At 40.8% G+C, this 23,477-nt stretch overlaps 2 protein-coding genes across 13 annotated transcripts in view; both read right to left on the bottom strand.

Moving 5' to 3' along the window:
- LOC102463469 (sucrase-isomaltase, intestinal-like) overlaps positions 1 to 17,776 on the bottom strand; it is a 91,466-nt gene extending 73,690 nt beyond the window's left edge. Inside the window, exons 1-4 of the mRNA XM_025183243.2 lie at positions 17,707 to 17,776; positions 9,664 to 10,042; positions 9,169 to 9,271; positions 8,935 to 9,083 (exon numbers count right to left, since the gene is read on the bottom strand). Of these exons, the coding sequence (XP_025039028.2) occupies positions 8,935 to 9,083; positions 9,169 to 9,271; positions 9,664 to 10,042; positions 17,707 to 17,752 (677 nt within the window). The 5' untranslated portion in view covers positions 17,753 to 17,776. The remainder of the gene's footprint in view (positions 1 to 8,934; positions 9,084 to 9,168; positions 9,272 to 9,663; positions 10,043 to 17,706) is intronic.
- Positions 17,777 to 19,514: 1,738 nt separating this feature from the next.
- Positions 19,515 to 23,477, bottom strand: part of KIF21A (kinesin family member 21A) — a 152,656-nt gene continuing 148,693 nt past the window's right edge. For all 12 annotated transcript variants that reach the window (XM_075927460.1, XM_075927474.1, XM_075927496.1 and 9 more), the window contains one exon: positions 19,515 to 20,793. In XM_075927460.1, the coding sequence (XP_075783575.1) occupies positions 20,700 to 20,793 (94 nt within the window). In that variant the 3' untranslated portion in view covers positions 19,515 to 20,699. The remainder of the gene's footprint in view (positions 20,794 to 23,477) is intronic.

Raw genomic sequence — 23,477 nt, 5'->3', positions numbered from 1 at the left:
TTTCTTTCTGTGCCTTCAATAAGGCTTCTTTAAAATACTGCCAGCTCTCCTGGGCTCCTTTCCCCTTCATGTTAGCATCCCAGGGGATTCTGCCCATCAGGTCTCTGAGGGAGTCAAAGTCTGCTTTCCTGACATTCAAGGTGTGTATTTTACTACTCTCTTTTCATCCTGTGGTCAGGATCCTGAAATCTACCATTTCATGATCACTGCTTCCCAGGTTGTCACCCACCTCTGCTTCCCCTATTAGCTCCTCCCTGTTTGTGAGCAGCAGGTCAAGTTGAGCACAGCCTCTGGTCGGATCCTTCAGCACTTGTACCAAGAAGTTATCCCCAACAGTCTCCAAAAACTTCCTGGATTGTCTGTGTACTGCGGTATTGGTCACCCCACAGATGTCAGGGTGATTAAAGCCCCCATGAGAACCAGAGCCTGTGATTTGGAAACTTCTTTAAGTAGTCCGAAGATAGCCTCATCTACCTCATCCACCTGATTCGGCGGCCTGTAGCAGACACCAACCACAACATCACTGCTCTTGCTTACACCTCTAAACTTGACCCATAGACTCTCAACAGGCTTTTCTCCCTCTATACACTGGAGTTCTGAGCAATCATACTGTTCTCTTCCATACAGTGCAACTCCTCCTCCTTTTCTCCCCTGCCTGTTCTTCCTGAACAGTTTATACCTTTCCATGACAGTGCTCCAGTCATGTGAGACATCCCACCAAGTCTCTGTTATCTCAATCAAATCGTAGTTCTTGGACTAGGCTAGGGCCTCCAATTCTTCCTGTTTGTTACCCAGGCTTCTCGCATTGGGTAACCAGTTGATCACCCTACCCTTTGCATTTGTTGCTTGTTCCTTTTTTCATTTCTTCCCGGTATCCGACTTCCCCACTCCCCTCAGCGTTTTGGTCACCGTCCCCCAACAAACTTAGTTTAAAGCCCTCCTCACTAGGTTTGCAAGCCTGCCCGCAAAGATGCTCCTTCCTCTCTTTGTTAGGTGGATCCCATCTCTTCCTAACAATCCTTGTGCCCAGAGCAGAGTCCCATAGTCGAAGAAACCAAAGCCCTCTCTGCGACACCACCTGCGCAACCACGCATTTACTACCTCAATTCAACAGTTGCTACCCAGACCTTTCCCTTCAACAGGAAGGATGGACAAGAACACCACTTGCGCTCTGAATTCTTTGATCCTTCTTCCCAGCACTACACAATCCATAGTAATCTGCTCAAGGTCATTCTTAGTTAGTTCCCACATGGAGAAGCAGGAAGGGGTAGCAATCCGAAGGTTTGATCAGTTTTGTAAGCCTCTCGGTCACATCCTGAATTCAAGCTCCCAGTAAGCAGCACACCTCTCGAGATTCCAGGTCCAGATGGATTCAGTCCCTCTTAAGAGGGAGTCTCCAACCATCACCACCTGCCTTCTTCTTTTGGGGGTGGTGGTCGTGGAACCCCCATCCCTAGGATTATGCATCCCATGCCTTCCAGTTGAAGTGGTTCCCTTCCGATTTCTTCCTTGTGAGGTCCCTTCCAAAGCATTCTCCATCATAGAGCCTGTGGAGAGAGCCTGAAAGCGATTACTTACCTCTGTAGGAATGGGGGATTCCTGTGCTGGTTTTTTTTCCTTCTAGAAGTTACATGCTGCCAGTTCTCTTCCTGGTCCCGTACTGCCCTCTCTGGCTCTTCTGCCTGCCTTGCTTGCAGGATTAAACGCTGCCGTCTATCAAGGAAGTCTTTACCCTCTCTGATCGAGCGCAGGGTTGACACTTGGGCCTCCAGTCCTTTAATTTTTTCCTCCAAAATGGGGACCAGCTTGCACTTAGAAGGGATTTCATCTTCACTTTCTTCAGTGAGGAAGACAAACATGGCACATGCTGTGCAGGTAACAACAGCAGAACTATCACCATCCACACCTGCTGTCCTGAAGAACTCCCTCTCTAAATTCCCTGTCTGCAATCACCTGTGGAAGGGGAATACTCAGAAAGAGATTGGTATATTTCTAGCTTCCTTGTAATGTGAGTTAGTAAATGGAGGCAGGGAGGAAAGTTAGCATCATGTGATGAGCAGGTTTTCCACAGAACACTAGTGGTTCATTGACCACAGTTCAGGAACTGCTGCAGTAATACTGCTTTTGATAATTAACCACCAAGTGTATTTACAATTATTGATTCTGTTCTGTTCAGTTTCATCTACTGCACTCCTCACCATTGTGTCATTGCATTTTCCAGACGTGCAATAACCTAGACAACTGCACTTTTGTTTTGAAAATGAATTAGGCAAACGTTACCTACATTCTCCTTATCTATGCATAAAAATCTTAATCATTATAACACAAAAAATACTCTATAAGAATAATGGCTGCTACAAACTGCAAGCAAATATCAGCTACAAAAGACGCACACATTTTCCCCATGTTACTTTCAGCAAAATTGCAGTTTGAGACAATAGCTTTATAAATCATTTTGATAGCTTCCCTTCCACATAATTTTCTCATGACAAGTGGTTCCTGTGCTTACTACAAGAATCAGTACAAAAGCCAGCTGAACTTTGCAGCAGCAGTTTTGAAATTAGAGACAATCTTGATTAGGATTTGATTATTTTGTTGCATGTCCTCCAATGTGTGATAACTAACAAAACATTGCATGCTCTTAACACAGACATCAGCAAATTAGTTTGGCTTGGAATAATGTTCTATCATATTCTATCATACAAGAAAGATGGTTTGGAGTGTAAGTGCTAACACTGGCTCAGACATCTGGGCCTGGTCTCCAACAATAACCAGCGCCAGATGTTCCAGATCACGGGATTAAACTTGTTTGTGGAAGAAGGTTTTGCTAATTTTGTTGGGAGAATTGGTTTGTATTCAGAGTCATTTGGGTTGACAGCCCTTATAATTTTGTAATTGGCTGATATGACTATACATAATTCGTACTATACAAATCTGCAGCTTATCAAGTTCTCTGCCTCAGTAAAATATTGTGAGTGCCACAGGATAAGTACATTGTGTAAAACATTATTTCTTTATATCATTTTTATATTTGTTATCTTTTAATCTGTTTGGTGTTTGCTTGTTGTTCATCTCTGCTGAAACCAAGCACCCCCTCCCCTTTTCCTCTCTTCTCAAAGAGAACGCTTTCTATGCCTTTGATCATTTGCCTGCTTCTTTTCTATTGTTTCTGTACCTAGGGTATGGTGAACATGGTGTTCAACAGGAGACCATATTATTGAGGAACTTAATGGCATTACAGTCTGTTCAGGTCTATTCCCTACACTACAACCTAACATTTTCTCAGCTATTTTGACTGCCATTGGGTCCTGAGCAGATGTTTTCACACCTCTCACAAAAGCTTCCCATGTAATACAAAGAGTGGCAGTAATGACTGTAAATAATATTCAGGAGCATAAGGATCCCCTAAGTTTCCATCCTCTCCCACCTGCAATTTTTTTTTTCAAGAATGACATTCACTAACTTGCTATCAGGAGATTTTGCATACACCTGTGACAGAGCTGGAAGGAGTTTTTATACACTATGCAAAAGAGCACAGGCGTGACAGCCTCCTCTTCTTTATCTATCATACTAGTCCACTGGGATGGAATTTAAAGCATAAATGAACATCTATTGGATCTGGGACAGGAATCATGATATAAAAATGATGGATGAGAAATAAAAATATAAGTACTAACAACAAATCCACAGAGGTTCTTCCACACAGAATGTCCTGTACCCTACTTGTATCCATGGCAATACCCCAGCATTGTGCTATCGACTTCTGGGATTATAGGGACTTCTAGGCATGTTTAGTGGATTGTCCAAAAATGAAAAGCTGCTGACAGAGTTCAAGTTGCTCCGTGTGAACAAGTTTATGAAAATTTGGGATAGTTTTTACAACAGAAAAGCTTTTAGCAGAGACCCGTGAAAACTACAGTGAGTGGTGTATATGGATTTGTATTATCCGCACACCATTTATCATCCATTGAGACACCGACACTTGGAAACTTGCAATTTGGCCTTGTTTGTTCTTATTGATTACTTTGAGAAATACTGGTGTTTACAGAAACATTAGTGATAAGTTCAGCTCTTTATTGGGATCCCAGGGATTTGATCTGCTGCAGCTGGATATACAAGCTTTTTAAAAGAAAAGTCTTAAAAAGGGTTCTTCTTGAGTTACTGCCTGTCCCCAATTCTTCCCAGAGAGGCGTAGAGGTGACTCTGTGCAAAAATCCGGAGCTGCATTACTTTTGGTATGGATTTTACGTACATCCCAGTTGGAAGAGGTGGTTTGTATTCAGAGCGAATGATGCAGTCCCTTCTAGCCCTGCACCAACCCTATTCCTACTTCCAGTGGGTGCTTCCCGCTCTTCATGCTAAAATGTGGCAGGCAAAGGGCAGAAACAATGCCACCAAGTATCTGGCTCTTTCACTTCCTAGATTCTAGGAATCCTAGCAGAAAGGGCTATGAACAGAGGGTCTCCTCCACATGATTAGCAGGATGTTCAGGGTCACTTTCATATGAGCAGCTTGTGTAGGCTTAAAACAGACCCCGATTAAGCCAAACAGAGGGGTCCTTCAGATAGGCTGAATTGCCAGGTTTGATAGCAGCAGGACAGGAGCACTTTGGTTCACAGTGTAATCTTGAATAGACAAAGAAAATTGCCCCTTGTTAACAATGGATCTCATCAACACGTGCCCAGCAAAGTCTAACAGCAATGGCCAAACCATCTTCAGCACAATTTTAGAAATGAGTTTTAATCACAGCTCCTGAGACTTTGTAGAACACAGCTCTGACTTTGGCCAGACATGCAGCTATGCCCTATTGCTCACACCCATCCTCAGCAATGAGCAATTTTCTAGACAAAACTTATTTAATAGTTCCACAAAGGCTGCTGCAGTAGCAAAAGGGACAGGGCACTATGAACTGATTACTCCATGCAGAGAATTGTTTCTTTAACCAGTCTGAACTCTACTGGTCTGTCAGCATGAGAGGATTTTACCACTGGTTCAGTTGAACCCATGTTGCCACTAGAGGGAGCCCTAATGTAGAAAAGGTTTCCATATGCCTACAGCTGTGATTACCAACATGTTGCTAAAACCGCTTTCACCAGGGTTAAAGAAGCTAGTTTTCAAAATGCCAGAAACTATAGGAGTCTGTAGTTGTTGGAGACTGGTTATTGTTGGCTCCTGTCATTGCTCAAGCTGCCCTGGGTTGTTCGGCTCCAATGGGAACCATTTGTAACATTCCCTGCTGTAGACGCAGCAGCTGCTGTCAAACAAATAGCAAACATCATGGCTTCCCGATTGGAAAGTATGATGCAAATTAACATGTTGAAAGGAGGATATACACCAAACTCTCCTGACCTGTAAAGGAAGTGGTGAGTATACATTCCTATATTGGGACAAAGATACTATCCCGCATCCAAATTCACTCATTTAGATCAGCAAGGATGCACGAAGAGGTAGGTTTTTGTTACTCACACATGGAATTCAGCTACAAAGGGGGTACAGCTGGGAGAACAATCTTTTCCTGCTGGAACAAGGCCCTTCCATCTATAATCAACTTTCTGTGCCTTTTCCCAGACACATAACGTTTTCCCTTCTCCTACACTATGGGCAAACAACACTCTTGGCAATGATGTTTCATTAATAGCCATGTCTTCAGTTGCAGAATAAAACCATTAACCATGGACAATATTAACATTTAATTGGCTTTTTAATTGGATGCATTTCAGAAGAGCTTCGTCGCTCGGGTAAGACAGCCTATACTTGCCAACAGCAATTTTTAACAGCACTGGATTGCTAGTGAAACCTGTACAGTGGATACAGTTATTAGCCAAGGCTGCCCTCTATCTTCCTCTCATTACAACACAGCCCATTCTTTCACAATGCTCATGCTGCCACTGAGCCTAGAGCTTCCAAAGTGAGCAATAACTTTGGGGGTCCCATTTTAGACAGATACTGCCTGATCTTCAAAAGCCCTTACCCCTCAGTAGCTCCCATTGAAAACAAGAGAATCTATCAGGTAGATAGCTCTTTTGGAAACTTTCCAAATAGGGCCTGATTTTCAGAGTTGCTGAGTACCCATAGCTCCCACTGGAATTGTGTGGGCTCGGCACATCTGAAAATAAATCCTGCAGGTATCTCTAGCTGAGACCCAGTGACTGAGACCCTCAAAATTGGTAGACACTTTGGAATAATTGAGATTAAATTTCTGTGCTTAGCAAGACTATGATGAGGTAATAGTGATGGGAATGATATTATGAACCAGCTCAGTAATTTTCAGTAAGTATTTTCTTCACAGATCATAATTCCAATTAATAAGCCTTAATCAGACCTTAGAACGAAAAGGGCTATAGAGATAAAAATCTCTTGGCTCAAAGAAAAGAGTAATGGATCTTCAACTGGAACCTGCTAGCAACACAAAGCCACTAAGTCTAAAGGAGAAAGTAAGCACATTTTTGCTATCTCCCTGATATGTAGGACGCTAATTTACAGGACCCTCATTAAAAAAAACTACAAAGATTGAAAAAGATGTCACAAGATATCTATATAAAAGAATGTCCCAGGTAATTAATAATAAAGCCCAACATTTACATCTGCAAACTATTTTACAAGCAGTGTTCTCAGAGAAAAATTACTCACAGGAGACACAAGAGGCACATCATTTAGGCTATGTCTACACTGCAGAGTTTTTGCGCAAAAACTCGTGAAGCGTCCACACCTCAATCGTGTTTTTGTGCAAGAAAATGTACAGTGAATCAACAGAACAGAGGGGTTTTTGTGGTGTAGGTATTTCTCTTTCTACAAGGAATAACTCCTTTTTGTGAAAGAGCTCTTGCGCAAAAAGGTGTGCGCGCGTGGGAAATAGGCTGGTTTTTACGCAAAAAACTCCATCAAAAGAAGCACAGGTGTCCTGGTGGCCATTCTGTTAATGGCAATCAGAGCTTTCTTGCAAGAGAGCATCCATGCAGTCTGGACACCCTCTTGCGCAAAAGTGCATCGCTTTTCCGATGTGCTTTTGCTGTGTGGACATGCTCTTGCACAAGAAGATTTTGCAGAAGAGCTCTTTCGCAAAAAGCTTCTTGCACAAGAAGCCTGCAGTGTAGATGTAGCCTTAGAGAAAACAACCAAAACATAATTGAAAATGTTCAGTCTCCTTCCCAAAAGCTTGAATGCTCCATTTCTTGCCAGGAAATGTTTATATTGTGAGTCTGCTTAACAACTGCTATTTGAAAGAAATGGGGTTTTTGGTTTTAAATATTCACCTTTAAGATTTTTTGTGCATTTTAACAGAAATTATGGATAGGAATAACCAATGCCTCATTCCAACAAACTTCTGAAAATGTGCTTTACATAAAAATTACTGTGAGCAGAAACATACTCTTTCTGCATTTTCTCTCTCGTCATTATCATGTCTAGGGGTGTGCATATTTATATGATCTATTTATCCTGTTCCTCCACCCTAAGTCATCTAATCATAACACAGTCTAGTTTGTGACATCTTCCTAAATCATCACTACCTATCATATGGTGTCAGGGACAATGCTCCCTGTAATCTTTTCCATCTGTGTGAGGAATAAATTTTTATTCACAACAAGGCATGTGCTAAAGTGCCCCTCCATTAGAAAAAAAGACCCCTAGTTGTAGGCATTCTGCTAATCAGCTGGATCTCATCTGAATCTCTCATCTGAGGTATTGCACAACTATGGCACTTATAGGAAATACTGCTCAGGAACACTGAATTGTGGTCTGATTAGAAAGGAGTATGTTATCCATTCCCTACAAATATCTTAGTAACCAGCATTGGGTATAAAATAAGCAAAGAAGAAATTTATGTCAGAATGCCTGGAAAGTGACAATATAGAATTCGTGGTCTTTGCTGATTTAGGGACATTTTTCCTTAGGTAAAATATACTGCACAAGTTGTACAATTCAACTAATATTTTTTAATTGTTTTAGCACTATTTCTCCAGTTTCCTTGTGTCAACAGTTTAAAAAGTGATTAGTGTGTATTGGAGTCCTACTGAAGACATTACAGGAGCCTAATTCTCTAAGGGCATGGATACACAGCAGGGCTAAAGTCAAAATAAGCTATGCAACTTGAGCTATGTCAGTTGTGCACTCTTCCACTGACTTCCCTTATTCCTCGTAAAATGAGGGTTGCAGGAATCTGACTAAGAAGTCCTCTAGTTCAACATTATTTTGACATCATGTTGAAACAACTGCTTGTAGTGTAGACACGGACTATGTTATTTTGGAATAATGTAAATTATTCTGAAATAAAACTGCTGCGTAGATGTACCTGAAGGGAGAGTAATTAGAATTTTTTGAAAACCAGTCCCCATTAAGATGTCTCAGGTCAGGTACCCAGAAATGCGGGACTTCCAAACTCATTAGTCATGTTCCTTGGCACTGTTTTATTGCATTGCAGTCATACAGGCAGTCCCCGGGTTACGTACAAGATAGGGACTATAGGTTTGTTCTTAAGTTGAATTTGTATGTAAGTCGGAACTGGCTCCAGATTCAGCTGCGGCTGCTGAAACTGACCAGGGGCTGACTACAGGAAGCTGGAGGCAGAATTGCTCTGCCCCCAGCTTCCTGGAATCAGCCACTGATCAGTTTCAATAGTGGCTGAACCTGTACAGCCAGTAGTACCGACTAGATTTTGTATTTGATAAGGAATAGATCTGATTCTCTGAGCAATCTTTCCTTAATGTTTAAGTAACTGTTACACGTGTATATTTATGTTTATAGTAAGTACTGTGATCAGACTCTTCAATTAAGCTGTGTCCCATTAGGATGTAAAGATGCTTGCAAAGCTTATGTTTGTGAGAGGAAGAATCATTTCTTTCTGTTCATCAGGCTAAACAAAGCAATAATATATGCAAAATAGTTCTCATCGTGTCTTCCTTATTTCCTATACAGTTTTAATATACTTGTACTCACAGCACTGTTCCTGTGCTTTTCCTAATGATTTTAAACTGAAAGGAGGGATGGTTTATAAATTCGATGTCATAGCTGGTAGCAGCAGCAGCAATGGATGGAGATTCAATCTTGAGTGGAACTTCAAACCGTTGGCTGTTGGGATCATAAATCTAAAACAAAGTGACAGTAGGCACAAAGTTGTTGGTTGGACAGTTAACTTGGATTACTTGAATTAATTGTTTTTTTAATAGTTACCTTAAACCTGAGGCGGTCTTTTGTCTGGAACTCCACGTCGAGGGCAACAGGAGAAATATCATTGCCAAACAGTGACATCGTCGTACGTTTCTGCAGCATTAACCTACAAACACACTTAATTACCACACACCAAAGTGCACAAACACAAGACCAGACATATGCAAGGGCAAAACAGTGGAAAGAATTCAGTTCTATTAACTCATAGCTAAAACTTTCTGGAATAGAACTCTAATGAACTGTGAATTTGACATAGTTGTTATTTGGGTGAACAAAGGAGGGCATTTCTTTTTCCCAAATTCAACTAGATAGCATTGATTTATGCCCTGTCATGGAAAGCTTTGCTATTCTACAAAAGAGGCATGGGGGGAAATGTGTGTCTATGTATTTATACTTTAGAATAAGAACCCAAAATTGTATGTGGCTTTTGAGCAGTCCAAACAAAGGAGAATGCATAAAGAACGGATAAAGGCTTAAACTAGCAATGGTGAAGTTTACCTCCAGCCTTTAGCTGTCTTTTGTGGCTGCCCATTTAGAGAGTACCCATATGGGCTGTCTTCTGAGAAATAGCACCAGGGGGCATTGTAGACTTTCGTAGAACACCAAATGCAACCCTTTGCCTCACATGCCTCTTTTGAGGCACCTAGCTGAGGGTGGCAGTCAATGCGTTTCTGAACTGGAACATCACTAGAGCAAATCGGATCTTCATTTGAATCATAGAAGCAATATGGAACGTTCGGGGTACTCGTCTCACACCACCAGCAGCCACGACTTATGCAGGAGGATTCAGTAGCTCCAGGTTCCGGGTGGCAGTCTTGCCGAAGGTGCTCGGAGATTGTTGCTGGGCATGTGCTTGAGTGAAAAGGCTGAGCTAAAACTAAACCAGGAAAGGAAACAGACAAATGAGCACCAGAAAATGCACAAGAGCTTAGCATGACATAATGCAACTAGATTTTGTGTCACTATAGCTAGAACACATGACTCCTATGATGGAGGGGACCTTAGAATCATAGAACACTAGAACTGGAAGGGACCTTGAGAAGTCATTGAATCCAGTACCCTGTCCTCACAACAGAATCAAGAACCATCTAGACCATCCCCGACAGATGTCTAACTTGCTCTTGAATATCCCCAGAGATGGAGAGTCCACAACCTCCCTAGGCAATTTATTCCAGTGTTTAACCACCCTGATTGTTAGGAAGTTCCTAATGTCCAACCTAAGCCTTCCTTGCTGCAGTTTAAGCCCATTGCTTCTTATCCTATTATCAAAGTCCACTGAGAACAATTTTTCTCCCTCCCTCCTTGTGACACCCTTTTAGATACTTGACAACTGCTATCATGTCCCCTTTCAGTCTTCTCTTTTCTAAACTAAACCAGCCCAGTTCTTTCAATCTTCAGTAGTGCACTCATCATTCAAGCAAGAGAATATTGTTTATTCAAAACCCACAAGTCGAAGTGCTATATTTTTATTACTTAAATGTGGATTTGTGAGAGGTGGACCATTGTAATTACTCCTCCTGATATGGTGGGGTTTTTTTTTTTTTTTGTATGTAGGCAGCTGTGTGTTGTTACGTTGTCCAGTGCCTATTGTTTTCAACTGAAGATGGAGTAAATCTGAAATATTTGTCAGAAGAGAAATTAGAAGGTAAATAGTGGATAAAGCAATAGGTACTATTGTTATGGAGGCATGCACGCTGATCTTGGGGGTCAAGCCTCATAGTCGAGGCTGCATTGAGATCTGTCCTTAAAGAAGGGCTAAAATCCTGTTTCACTTCAATGATTGAATTTGATGCATATTTACTATTAATGGCATGTTTGCATACTTATAGTTAGTCATCACTAACAAACCCCAAACTAGCAGCTAGTCATTCTCATAACCTTAAAACAGAACATTACCTAAGCTAGCTATTTCCTTTAGTCTAATAAAATCCCACACTTTCTCTCCCAGTTGAGTGGGTCCCACTGGAATCAAAAGGATTACTCATGTGAGGAGAGGATTCCGGGGTGGGCAATGGAGAAGTGGAGCCACAGAGGCTGGGGAGCTCTGTCCCTGGGGAGTCCCAGTGGGCCAGAGTCTAAGTCCAAGCCCTGCAGGCTGCCGCCCAGTGGGCTATAGCCCAGCGGCAGTGGGACTGGAATGGAGCCAGTTGCAGGGAAGGGGGAGTGTCCTGGAAGGCTGGTGGTAGGAGACCTTCCCTGATCGGCAAATTCTATTGTTTGGGATGGGTCAGAACCTGAAGGTGTCAGACAAGGGAGGTCCAATCTGTACTAGAACCAGCAGGAGCATTAATGTGGACTACTTGCTGGAATATTTAGTACTGTATCATCTAGGCCTGCTCTGAAGAGTCAGTTGACAAAGAGGGAAAAACTCTGGCAGCTGGTCGTTCTAAATCAAGAAACACGTAGGCAAGGTGATTAGGTGGATCTCCCCAAAGTCCCTGACTAAAAGCTCTTAAGTAGAGTAAGCTGTCATGGGGTGAGAGGAGAGTTCCTGTAATGGATCAGTAACTGGTTAAAAGACAGGAAGCAAAAGGAAGGAATAAATGGTTAGATTTCATAATGGAGAGAGTAAAGAATGGTGTCCCCCTGAGGGTCTATATTAGGATCACTACTGTTCAACATATTCATAAATGATCTGGAAAAAGAAATAGCCAGTGAGGTGTCAAAGTTTGCAAATGATATAAAATTATTCAAGATTGCTAAATCCAAAACAGACTGTGAAGAGTCCAAGAGTAGCTTTATATTTGATCTAAATTGAATTTTGTAATGTGGCATTACCCCACCATGGATTCAGCTCTGGTCTCAACAGTTTCAGGCTTAACAGGGTAAAAATCACCTCTGCTATTTGCTTGAGATATAAAGTCTCTAGGAACACAAAGACCAATGGTAGTGACCACACAGACATTCACAATTACAAGGTCTAATTTATTTTGACAGTTTTATTACAGTTACAGTTAATGTTATGATTGCCCAATTATATATAACTTCTGTGTTTGTGCATAGGTCCACATAGTTATACCCTTAACAACAGTGTCAGCGTCCAATGGGTCTCTTGTAGACTGGTCATCAGTAGGGACACCAGGGGGATATTTTCTGAGCGAGAAAATAGGTTAAAAAATAAAATCTATGTAAAGCTTCATCACTAGTTTCATGCTTTAGAGACAGCAAATGAACTGGGCTTTTCAGGCTGTAATGACCTTCATTAGAGTGCGTTGAGATCACAAATTTTCAGTCTTCTGCCTTGATCTAGTGACATGAGGTCAGAATATTGACCCACATGAGAGCATTTTATTCAACACCAATTTCAATGTTTTTTAAAAAGAGCCACCCCCCTCATGCTTTCACATTCCATGTTAGTCTTTGCATTAGATGCCCCCATTGGTATTGTCTATCAAAAAGAAGTTTGTTAGTATCTGGCATTGGTATATCTCCTGTTTGGCTGTATAGTCTGGAAATAGCATGAATGGTTATAACCATGAGGAGCATTAACAGGTTTAATTCCTCTTTATATAATGGATAACTACTTTTGTCATGTGTGGAAACTGAGGCATTCCCTGTGGGGAAAATGCCAGCACATGAGACAACTGGGCACAGCATCACAGCTAAGTGCTTTCGAGAGACTGCTCGAGAGAGACACTTCTCACAAGAATTATAGCTCGGAATTTACTCTTGGTGTCTTCCTTCTGGATTACACCGTGCAGGCTCCTTGATTTTCTAGAACTGCTGATATGACCCTAACCAGCTAGGGAATTTACAGTTGGACGAGAGCTGAAATGCCCCACGGTACAGCCAATCCAGGCAGTGATATTGACTTTTACCAGTGTGGAGTGAGATAAGGAAAACAATAAAACAGGGTTTGGCGTTCAACCCAACAAAATAAGGGAGGTCTATGGATAGTATCTCCCACAGCAGTAGCCACTCCCCATCAATTTAGGATCAGAAATGGTGGGTTCCAGAGGGAAGCCCATCTACCTTCTTCTTGGTCAGAAGTGCATATGCAACCCTGCTGTAGCTTATGAGTGCACATGAGATTTCTATAATATGTATTTTACAGTCTCACATTATTTATATTTAGGAACGTTGAATATTTATTACTGTACATGTTTTTGCTAGTGGTGTTGTACATGATATAAGAGAAATAAGAGCTGCCCCTTTAAGAAAAGAGGGGGGCAGAAGCTAGAGGGTGCTATGTACAGATGTGATTCTGCTGCTGCAAGAGGCATTTGGCTGGGAACTGGGCCCTGAGGAGATCTCTTTCTGAAAGAAGCACCTCAGGACATTCCCAGAATAACCAGTGTTCTCCTGGAAATGCTGAGCCTTGGGACCAAGGGTGTCACATACACATGTTGGGGAGACAGGAGGCAAGAGAGGGAACTTAGGGGGATTCTTGATGTTAAAAGGACTCTCTCTTCACAGACTATCAGCAACAATGCAAGACAATCATCCTTTCAACTCCTGCCTTCTACTTCTTTTGCTCTTTTAGGGAGGTTATCAGTGCTCATTATAATCTGTTAACAAGCACGTCTGAAGACATCTGACCTTTCATGAATCTTTGAACAATATCCTGTTGAGCGATAGCTCTCCTTTTGTCTCATAATATTTGCTGTATTTTTCTTGATATCAAGGACACTAGAATTAAAATGAGCTCAATGCTGAACACTTCAGTTGGAGCTGCATGTTGGTTCTGATAGCACAACAGATTTTTTTTAAAACTGCTCTCTTCATTCTATGTAACCCATCTCTTCTTTATGCCCTTTCCCTCCATTTTCTGCTCTCTGTCAAACTACCCCATTTTCTCTCACCTAACTAGTCCTTTTTAGTAATCTAGTTTGGAATGTAGGAAAGGCTTGGGTTAGTGGAGGCAGGAAAATGGAGATGTTTCAAACACTGACGTTACCGCAGCTTTTTAGGACAATGTGGTAACACCATCTGACACTTGCTCATGATTCAGGAAATAAAGTAAAAGGGCTAAGGGAAAAACAGAGAGAGGCTGGGTATCAGTAAGCTAGAGCCATTTGTTTGTTGCAGTGATCTTTGGCATACTTCCCTAGGAAAAACCTGATACTTGTGTGTTTTTTATGGGTCTGGATAAAAGCAGAAAGGGGGAGCAGTTAAGCATCAACTCGAATCCACTTATGGGGTCATACCGGGAAATCTGATAAATATTTAATTTAACCCAACAATTTTTGTGTTCAGTGGCTCCCTTTCTGTAGATGATCTTCCACCCAGGAAGCATTCTGCTTAGTTATGGGTAGATTTGAGCTGTGTGTATCCTCTTGCCAGTTTATGCATGCTACAGCTGTAGTTTTGACTTACAGAGGCCGCAACCAGCTCTTTGACAGTCTTAGATGCAAGAGCCAGTCTGAGCATGCTCACTTCTAGCAAGTTGATTCTTTCAAGCTCTTCTGACCTTGGACATATTTCCCTGTGTACCGTGGTATCCTGGGTGTGAATCCCCAGACTAAACAGCTGGTATCCAAGATGCAATTTCCTGGTGTGGACTGCTCTCTGGTGCTCCTAGACCAGGTCTTACCAATGGAATAAGAGGAGTCCCTTCTCCGGTAGCCTTACAGGTAGAAAGGAAAGCTATTCAGACTTATTATGCAGCCCTGTAACTTCTTAGAATTCACTCAGGCAGCGAGCAAGATTTTTGGCTCTTTATTGTCAGTCATCTTTACACTCTTCTTGAGCAGGATTCCAGGGGACGGTTTTGAGGTACAGAGCAGTAGTTCTGAATAGTTCTCTATTGTCCCGGATGAAACCAAAGAGGGTTCCTGACCATTTATTTATCTGCTACTGTCATGCAGTCCAGGATCCATCTACTCTGAACACAGATATGAGAGAACAAGCATCGGGAGAGGCACATGCATGCATAACTAGAATTGACTTTGACCTAGCATGGTTTTCAGGGGTGAAGCTCTATAGCTTGCCACACCGGGATATTGTGACTATAGAAGAGCATATGATTGGTTACCAGTCCATCTTTAAGGGCCTCAGAAGAAGTTCCAAGGTTATTCCATGCTCACAGTGGTTTCTATTTTCCTGCTGGCAAGGTCATTTGGAAAAATTGCCTCTCCCCTGGAATTAGCACTCCTTAGCCAGGGATGCCAAATGCAGCTTCATTCACAAGGGCCAGCACATGCATTATTGGCGGAGGAGGGCTCTGATAGCTGTCTGCTCTTGCAATCACAACCCAGGCAGTTCCCATTGGCTGGTTTCTGACCAGTAGAAGCCACAAGGATTGTGCTAGGGCGAGGGCAGTGCACAGAGACCCACTCTCTCCAAGGGGAGCATATCATGCAGAGATGCATGCACCTACTCCAGCAACTGGCCACTTTGGGTGGCATGTGAGGGTGCATGCAGCAAACAGGGAGCCTGTCTGAGGACTCACTGGGACTTCGGACATTGGTGGCTTAGGGTAGTGGTGGGCCAGATCGGAATATTTGGCAGGCTGGATTTGGCCTATGAGCCATATTTTGCCTGCCCTGGTCTATGGTCTGGAAACCATCATGGTAAAACTCTCCTGCTATGGCAACTTGTGGAAGAAGCCAAGTTACCTTTGCAAAGTCATTTTTGGAAGGGAGAGGAGAGAACGGGGCAAGAGGGAAAGAGAAGATTTGTTTTTTAGAGGCCAGAAAGTGTGTTTTAAAAACTAGGACAAGGCAGGATTGGTGATACACTGCAGTTTCCACTATTGAAACAACTCTGGTAAAAAGGCAGACAGGATGTGGCTAGGTCTGGGGGACAAGTCTGCACTGCCTCTAATATTTTCAGGGAGATGGGAGAGGTACATATTTAGGGGAAATAAAACAACTTTCTGGATCTTAATTTAAATGCCAGCCCTGAAAAAAAATCACCTGTTGGGCACAGCCACACTAGGCTCTTTCCACCAATAAATCTTCCACGGGCCAAATTTAGGTTTTCACAGACACTTATTCAGCCATGAGTTACAAATTCTGACCCCCTCGAACACATGTGAAAACCCTTTGCTGTATGTTGCTTTGAACTAGGGTACCTAATGCAACACTATAATGGTGCTGATGAAAGATAAGGAAAGATTGAAAAACAATTATGATTGTTCAATCTGGAGGAGAAAAGACTGAATGGGGGACATTATAGCAGTCTTCAAATACACAAAAGGTTGTTACCAAGGGGAGGGTGAACAACTGTTTTCCTAATTTCTGAGGGTAGGAGAAGAAGCAATGGAGGTTGCAGCAAGGGAGGTTTAGATAGACTTCTTGTCAAGGTAGTTAAGTTCTGACAAAACTGCTGGGGGACGGGGGAAACAGTTGTGAATCTCTATTGTTATCCTGTTCTTAAAAACCTCAATACACCTGCCAGGAATTGTCTAGTTATTATATAGTCCTACCTTGAGTGCAGTGACTGGACTAGATGACCTATTGAGTTTCCTTCCTGTCCTACACTTCTACGATTGTATGCACAAGATGGAAAGAACCCAGCTCATTTCATCTTAGCTATGTTAGTTGTTCTAAAATGCAAAATAGGCTTGTTTATAATGTCTAACATCAGCAACCATGATTTAACACACAGAAATGGCAAATCTATCAACAATATATCCATTTAAAAAAAATTAATTTCCTTTGGCAGTTTGAAGCACTGAATCCATAATGAATTCTGAAAACCAGCCCTTGTTAAGTCTCAGGTATTGAAATGCACAAGTATGTTCTCTCATTCAGCTGCTGATTCCCAGACACATTTCTAACTGTTTTGGGGCAAATGAGATAAGAACATCTTGAAAAACAAAAACAGATTCCCTCCTTTCTTTTCTATCCCTCTGTTTTAAAGCTCTTGCACCTCATTTTCTGCTGGTTCTATGGACTGTTTCTGTGTAAACATTAGTAGAGGCTGGAACTGAAAAAAATCAGCAGTTGAATTAGTAAGAGCTTTTGCTGCCCATTGGTGGCTTTGTCAAGGTAATTTCCATGGAAACAGATGTTGAAAATAAACACCTTGAAATATTTATATGGAAACTTCTCCTTAATGTTTTCTCTTTCTGATTCTAGTTTTGTGAGAAACTGGCCTAGCAAATGCTGCTGCTATTAGGCGTCCCTGTGGAAAATCAGTGTAGCCTCCTTTTTCTCCAGTGGAGTAATACTGGTGACTTACATACTGGCATCATTTGCACAAAAACCAAACCTGCCCTGAGGCCAGGCTTACATCAAGAATGGCCTTTTCTTATCTTTCTAATGAACTAAGCATTTAAGTACATGCTTAAGTTTTAGCATGTGAGTCGTCCCACTGACTTCAGTGTGACTATTCAGGTGCATAGATGCCTTGTTAGATCTGGAGCAAACTGCAGCACGGACAGACATCCAGTTCCCTCTTTATCCCCAATGCAGTCTTCCCTTGCCTTTGATGGTTTCCAAATCTACTCCCATTTTCAGTTTTCTCCATCTATTGTTGTCCTTCCCATACACACAGCACCCGATACCTTTCCCACATCACTTTTCATGCAAGCACATCCAATATTTAGCTTTTGAAAGCTGTGTATATCGAAATACAGATATTAACTGTACTGACCTGCAAGCAGAACAGCAAAACACTGAAGAGTCTTGATTCGTTCCATGATTCAATAGGTAGAATTTGTTGCACGCAGCATGTCGGCATTTTATAATGGGCAACCCGCTGGCAGCCACACTGGCATATCTGTAATTTGAGATACTGCAAACATTTTCCAAACAAACATAAGATTAAACAAAATACATGCTCTTCTACACATGTAAAGTAAAGTCTATCTACTACTGGATAAAGATACAGACGGTAAACAAGTTGGTAACTAAAAATTAAAAGTAAACTAAAATTAAAATTCCTTAAAATGATGAAGGTGAAAGCTTTCTTCTAGTTTGCCAGACAGAAGACATCAGAAATCAGGCAGGACCAGTGGGGTTTCATGGCTCTGCCCCCTGTATCTCCTCACCAACTGAGGGGAAACAGTCAAATAACATGAAGATGACCTATGGTAGTCAACTGGGCCTTCTTGTAGTTAGCTTTTTGCAGATTTCACAACTATATAAATCTCACCAATCCAACCCCCCAACTGTGTACTGGAATTAGAACCCTGAACTTTTTCATTGTCGAAAGCCACAGATCTCTAGTACAATTTAAGCTACAGATGAACTCCTGCATCTTACGATATCAGTACCAGGTGCCTTCTCCTTACTGTGGAGTAGACACTAGAGGGCACACTCACTTACACATTTATAACTGCCACCATAAGAAGGTGTGATATGGTCCTAAGTCTTTTCATCATGTATACCTTTTTTGCATTGCCACTGTCACAAATGTGTCCTAAATCTTTTGGTAGTCAGAATGAGTTCTTAAAACTCCCAGTGTTAGTGATGCTTCCCAAATATCTGAACATAACCAGTAAACAATGCTTCTACCTTGGAAGTCTCAATCTGTGTAAATTAAGCTTCAAGAGGTAGCCGAGATTTTTATGTACAGAAAAAACAACAACAAATTGTCTGGTAGCACTTTATAGACTAACAAAACATGTAGATGGTATCATGAGCTTTCGTAGGCACAGCCCACTTCTTCAGATGACCGGAGTTATGAGTTTAGGATGTGAAGACTCATAATAAATAAGGGAGGGAAAGGAGAGGGAGGAGGGGGGAAAAAGGGGGGTGGGAGTCAAGGAGTTGGAGGAAATCAGTAAGTATCTGAAGATTGGGTAGTTAAAATGAAGCAGATAAGAATCAAAAGTCAATTGATAGTATCCTTCCTGACATAGAAGCCCCTTCTATTTATTTTCGGTCTGCACATCCTAAACTCATAACTCCGGTCATCTGAAGAAGTGGGCTGTGCCCACGAAAGCTCATGATACCATCTACATATTTTGTTAGTCTATAAAGTGCTACCAGACCATGTGTAAAATAAGATGGTTAAGTGAGAAGATGTATGAATTTTCATCTTCTTTTCAAATTGATTTAACATGAAGTGAAATTCATTTAACTCATATTAACAAAACTTCAAGGCTTTTGTCCATTTTGATGTCCTGATGTGTAGTGTCTAGAATTTAGATTGTGAGCGCTCAGGGTGGGGAAAAACTGCTTTGTTACAAGTTAGTATTGTACCTAGCAAATTAGAGCCCAACTCCTTGATGCGGTTCCTAGGTGCTACTATAAGATACATAATAAATAATAATGGGCATTTAGAACAAAAAAGCAGTGTAGAAGTAGTACGTATGGCGTATTTTACTTATCAGATTGTTTTATTGCATTACAAAAGTACAACTGCACATTTCATGTAAAATTTTTGGCCTCAGCAAGAGTACTCTAATAATGTATTCTTAATAGGCAGAATGGTAAAAAAAATGCTCAGAGAAATAATTCACATTCACATGTTTATTGAAGCATCACCTACATAAGCTACAATTTACAGGCTAATAATTTCTGTCAAAAAACAAAATTCAAAATACTGTTTTGAATCTACATACATTTTTAAACTTGCAGAATTTACAAATTAATATTTGGAGCAGCTGGATAAACTATACATCCTCTTTCAATATTCACACTCTGCAGCATTTTAAAATGAATATAGGCACAAGATAAGATATTCTCTTTTTACAATCCATCTATTTACATAGCTTTTCCAATGCCGGTGGTACAGTTCTCATAATCACTGCCAAGGTTCGCAAAACACAGTGTATCTGAAATATTTTTAGCAGCATATAAAATTAGATAAAAATGAAGGACAATTTGCCATTAAAAAACAAAATGTGAGATGATAAAAACAAATCCATGAGAAAAATAGATTAAGATAGACTTCTATTATGACATTAAGAATACTGTGGATTACAGAATATAGGCAAAGCACTAATAAAACAACCATTTAACAGCAATTTAGTTCTAGTCCTGAGCACAGAGTATACACAGCTACACAACTTTGGTCAAAAAGAGTATACGCTAACATTAACATAAGTCATATGGCATTCATTCTTAGCCAGAAACTGTTGTAGCAATAATAAGTCACATTAACAACTTTTTCAGATTTTTTATTCAGTCTGCTGTCATAACTTCAATACGGATAGCTTTTATACCCTCAATATAGATAACCTATTATGATCTCAAATGAAGAACTAGTTTAATTAAAGGCTTAGTATGGATGCATCCTTTTTATGTTATTCCAAAATACAAATCAGCTCATCAGAATGTCTGGGAGAATGAAGTATAATAGAGTATTTTATTTTGTATTCCAGGTTACAAGTTTGAGACGGTTATTATAGCAGAATATTTTCCAATTTGTTTAAAATACAAGTGTTATATATGCACACAAATCCAGTCAACAGATACTCAAGAATATTACCAAAAGGCTATTTTTTTTAATATAGTATACAGGGTAACTGTTCTAATGTATCAATTCTATTTGAAAACATATTTGCCAGTTGGGTTCAGCTGCATTTTCCAGTTCATTCCAGTTGCCAGTGTTTACACAGTAAATGCACAGCAAAGTGTACCAACAATACACAGCTTTTTATCACAGTATTAATTTGTACCTGTCTTTTCAATTCATGTTTAATTACTGGCAATATCTTCATTTGCATCTCCAGTGTCAGAAAGGTGTCCATCTAGAATGCTGTGAGCTTTCCAGATCTTCACAGTTCGATCACTGTAAAACATGTGTTTTATAAACAGAAAAAGTGAGCAAAAGAGGAAAAAAAACAAGTTTATGGAAACATTTAGCACGTTAGTTTTTCAAGTTAGTTTTAAATATATATTTCTGTCCTAGACATTTCCCGATCTTGATGTAAGCCTGGCTTCAGGACAGGTTTGGTTTTTGTTTGAAGACTGATCTTACCTTAACGCAAGTATTTTGTACAGGGGAATATTTTGCTAGTGATATAAGGCTACATTATCACAATATGGTCTAACCACACAACTTCTGAATTAGAGTCATTTGTCATCAGCATAAAATTCTTAATTTCAGGTATACCAACAGGGTTTTCCAACTTCTTCACAGCATGGACAATCTTCTCTTCCACTCATATTGTTACTACTACTACTATTATTATTATTTATGTTACCTTAACACATAGGCGTTCTAGTTGTGGACTAGGGCTATATTGTGCTAATGCTGTATAAACATAAATGTCACACTACACCACTGTTGTAACTATGGAAACTTCTAACATAGCAAAGTAGCATTGGAATTGTATTTCCATTCTAATCAGAAGTCTTAATTAAAAGTAGTTGCTGGAAACTGGAAGATATGAACATTCAGATCTCTACAGACTGGAGCAAGAATACCTATATAACAAACAGATTAATAAGCAGATTTCAACAAATCAGTGAATCTACTCGCCCATGGCGAGTAGATTTCAGCTGGTCGCCCCATTCACCGGCGGGTCTTGTGCATGCGCAGTGCGGGGCTGGCGAGCAGATTTTGCCGCTGTTTGTCAAGCCCTGTTAATAAGAGCAGGCTGAATCCTGCCTTTATAAGAACACTCAAGTTTGTAAAAAATGTCCATAGGTGGAGATGAAAGGCTGCAACCTGCTGAGGTTGACAGAAACAAAATGGGCTCAGCCTACACTGAACAGAAGTCAGGCTGTTTTAAAAGGGCAGGGTAGGGAGTGAAGGCCAGGAGAAAACAGGAAGAACCATATGGTAAGAATGTGCTTAGCACAACTAAAGGCAGAGATGCTTTGGTTAGGCAGCACAAAAAGGATGCTATTAAATCTGAATTACCAGGGTGAGGAAGGGAACTTACCTGAATGTTACCAAGGGGAACAGGAAGTGGTGGGACCAGAGAGGGGCAGTGATGTATCATATGCATCGTGAGAGAAGGAGAATATTTATTCCCCTACATTTTACAAGGATTTATCTCAGTAACCAATCAGCAGTGCCCCTCTCCCACCATGGGATAAGAGGAAAACAGATTTAGGTTCTGCCATGGGTTTGTGCATGTCACTTTTTTTCTTTCCCTCATTGCCAGACTGACAGAGGCCGGATGGGTGTTTTTGCCTTTCCCACAGCATGTCAGAGACCTGGTGAAGTAGGTAAGGAGATTAGATCAAGTTGCTGGCGGCAGGTATCCAGGGCAGGTGCTTGTTACAGACGGGATGCAGTTCCCTGATAAACAGGACTAAAAGTGAGTTTAGAGGGGAGCCATCAAGAGAAGCTGTGTTTAAAATCTGGTGCAGCAGGGAGAGATAACTCTCCCTCTTTTCCTTCATATGAGGGGAGAGCCATGAATTCCCAGCAATGAGCTGACTGGGACCAAGTCAGGAAGAGGGAAGGACAAAGACAGCCCTCCCAAATATGGTAACCTGCCACATATTCCTAGATATGCTAAATGAATAATGTTGTGGCCCATTTAAACTATATACATTGTATCATGTCTTCCTTTCTGTTTGGCTAGGACAAAAGCTCCCATTTCAGTGCCCAAATCTAAGCTAATCAAATGCAGGATGTTTCAGCCAAAATAATGAGATGCTCAGTCACCTAGGATAGGAAAGGGACCTAAATCTGGAGCTGTATACCATAAACCTTATGGAGGAGACTTCTTGTAAAGCTATTCAGGATTTTTTTTAATGTTTTCCCTTTCAATGTGTGCAATACATGTTAAATAACATATAGGTAATTTCACCTTTTGGAAAAATGAAAAGATCTGAATTGTTAATATCCATATAATCTATGAAAATGTATTAATACAGTTATAAGCCTGATGTAAATAATGATCATATTTTCTCTTTCCTATTTGACTGAATAATTGTTTGCTTACCTCATACACTGTATCTTAGGTATATAGACATTTCTTATTCTGTCCTTCTAAAAGGGTTGTGTCAGATGACAAGGTTCAAACTCTGGAATTCCTTCCCTCCCTTGACCTGAAATAGCCCAGGTTTGATAATCTTTTGGGCATGCTACACATGTTTGAGTGGGCTCTTGCAAAAAGCTAAGGCTTTGCTTCTACAGCAATGAAGAATGGAGTTTCTATATGGCTCCCTAAATTCCTATTCCAATTATTAACACTACCAGGACTTCACTGCATTATTAATGAGGCATAAGGGTACCTAGAGCCTAGAATAGGCTTATATTTAATTATTTTAAAATCTAAATAAACACACACACACACCAGGTTTACATACAATATACATTTCAAAATGTACATGACCAACATTTGCAAACAAAGACAATGAGACACCTGCACCCATATTTAGGCACCAAAATATAAGGCTATGTCTAACTATGCAAATGAGGCAAAGCATGGAATATCGCCATGCCTCATTTGCATAATTAATGAGGCTTCACTTTTGCACAAGAGGCTTTAGCGCAAAAGGAGCTGCATTTTT

This window comes from Pelodiscus sinensis, chromosome 1 (assembly GCF_049634645.1).
Source record: "Pelodiscus sinensis isolate JC-2024 chromosome 1, ASM4963464v1, whole genome shotgun sequence".
Lineage (NCBI taxonomy): Eukaryota > Metazoa > Chordata > Testudines > Trionychidae > Pelodiscus > Pelodiscus sinensis.
This window is presented reverse-complemented; position numbering and strand designations above follow the sequence as displayed.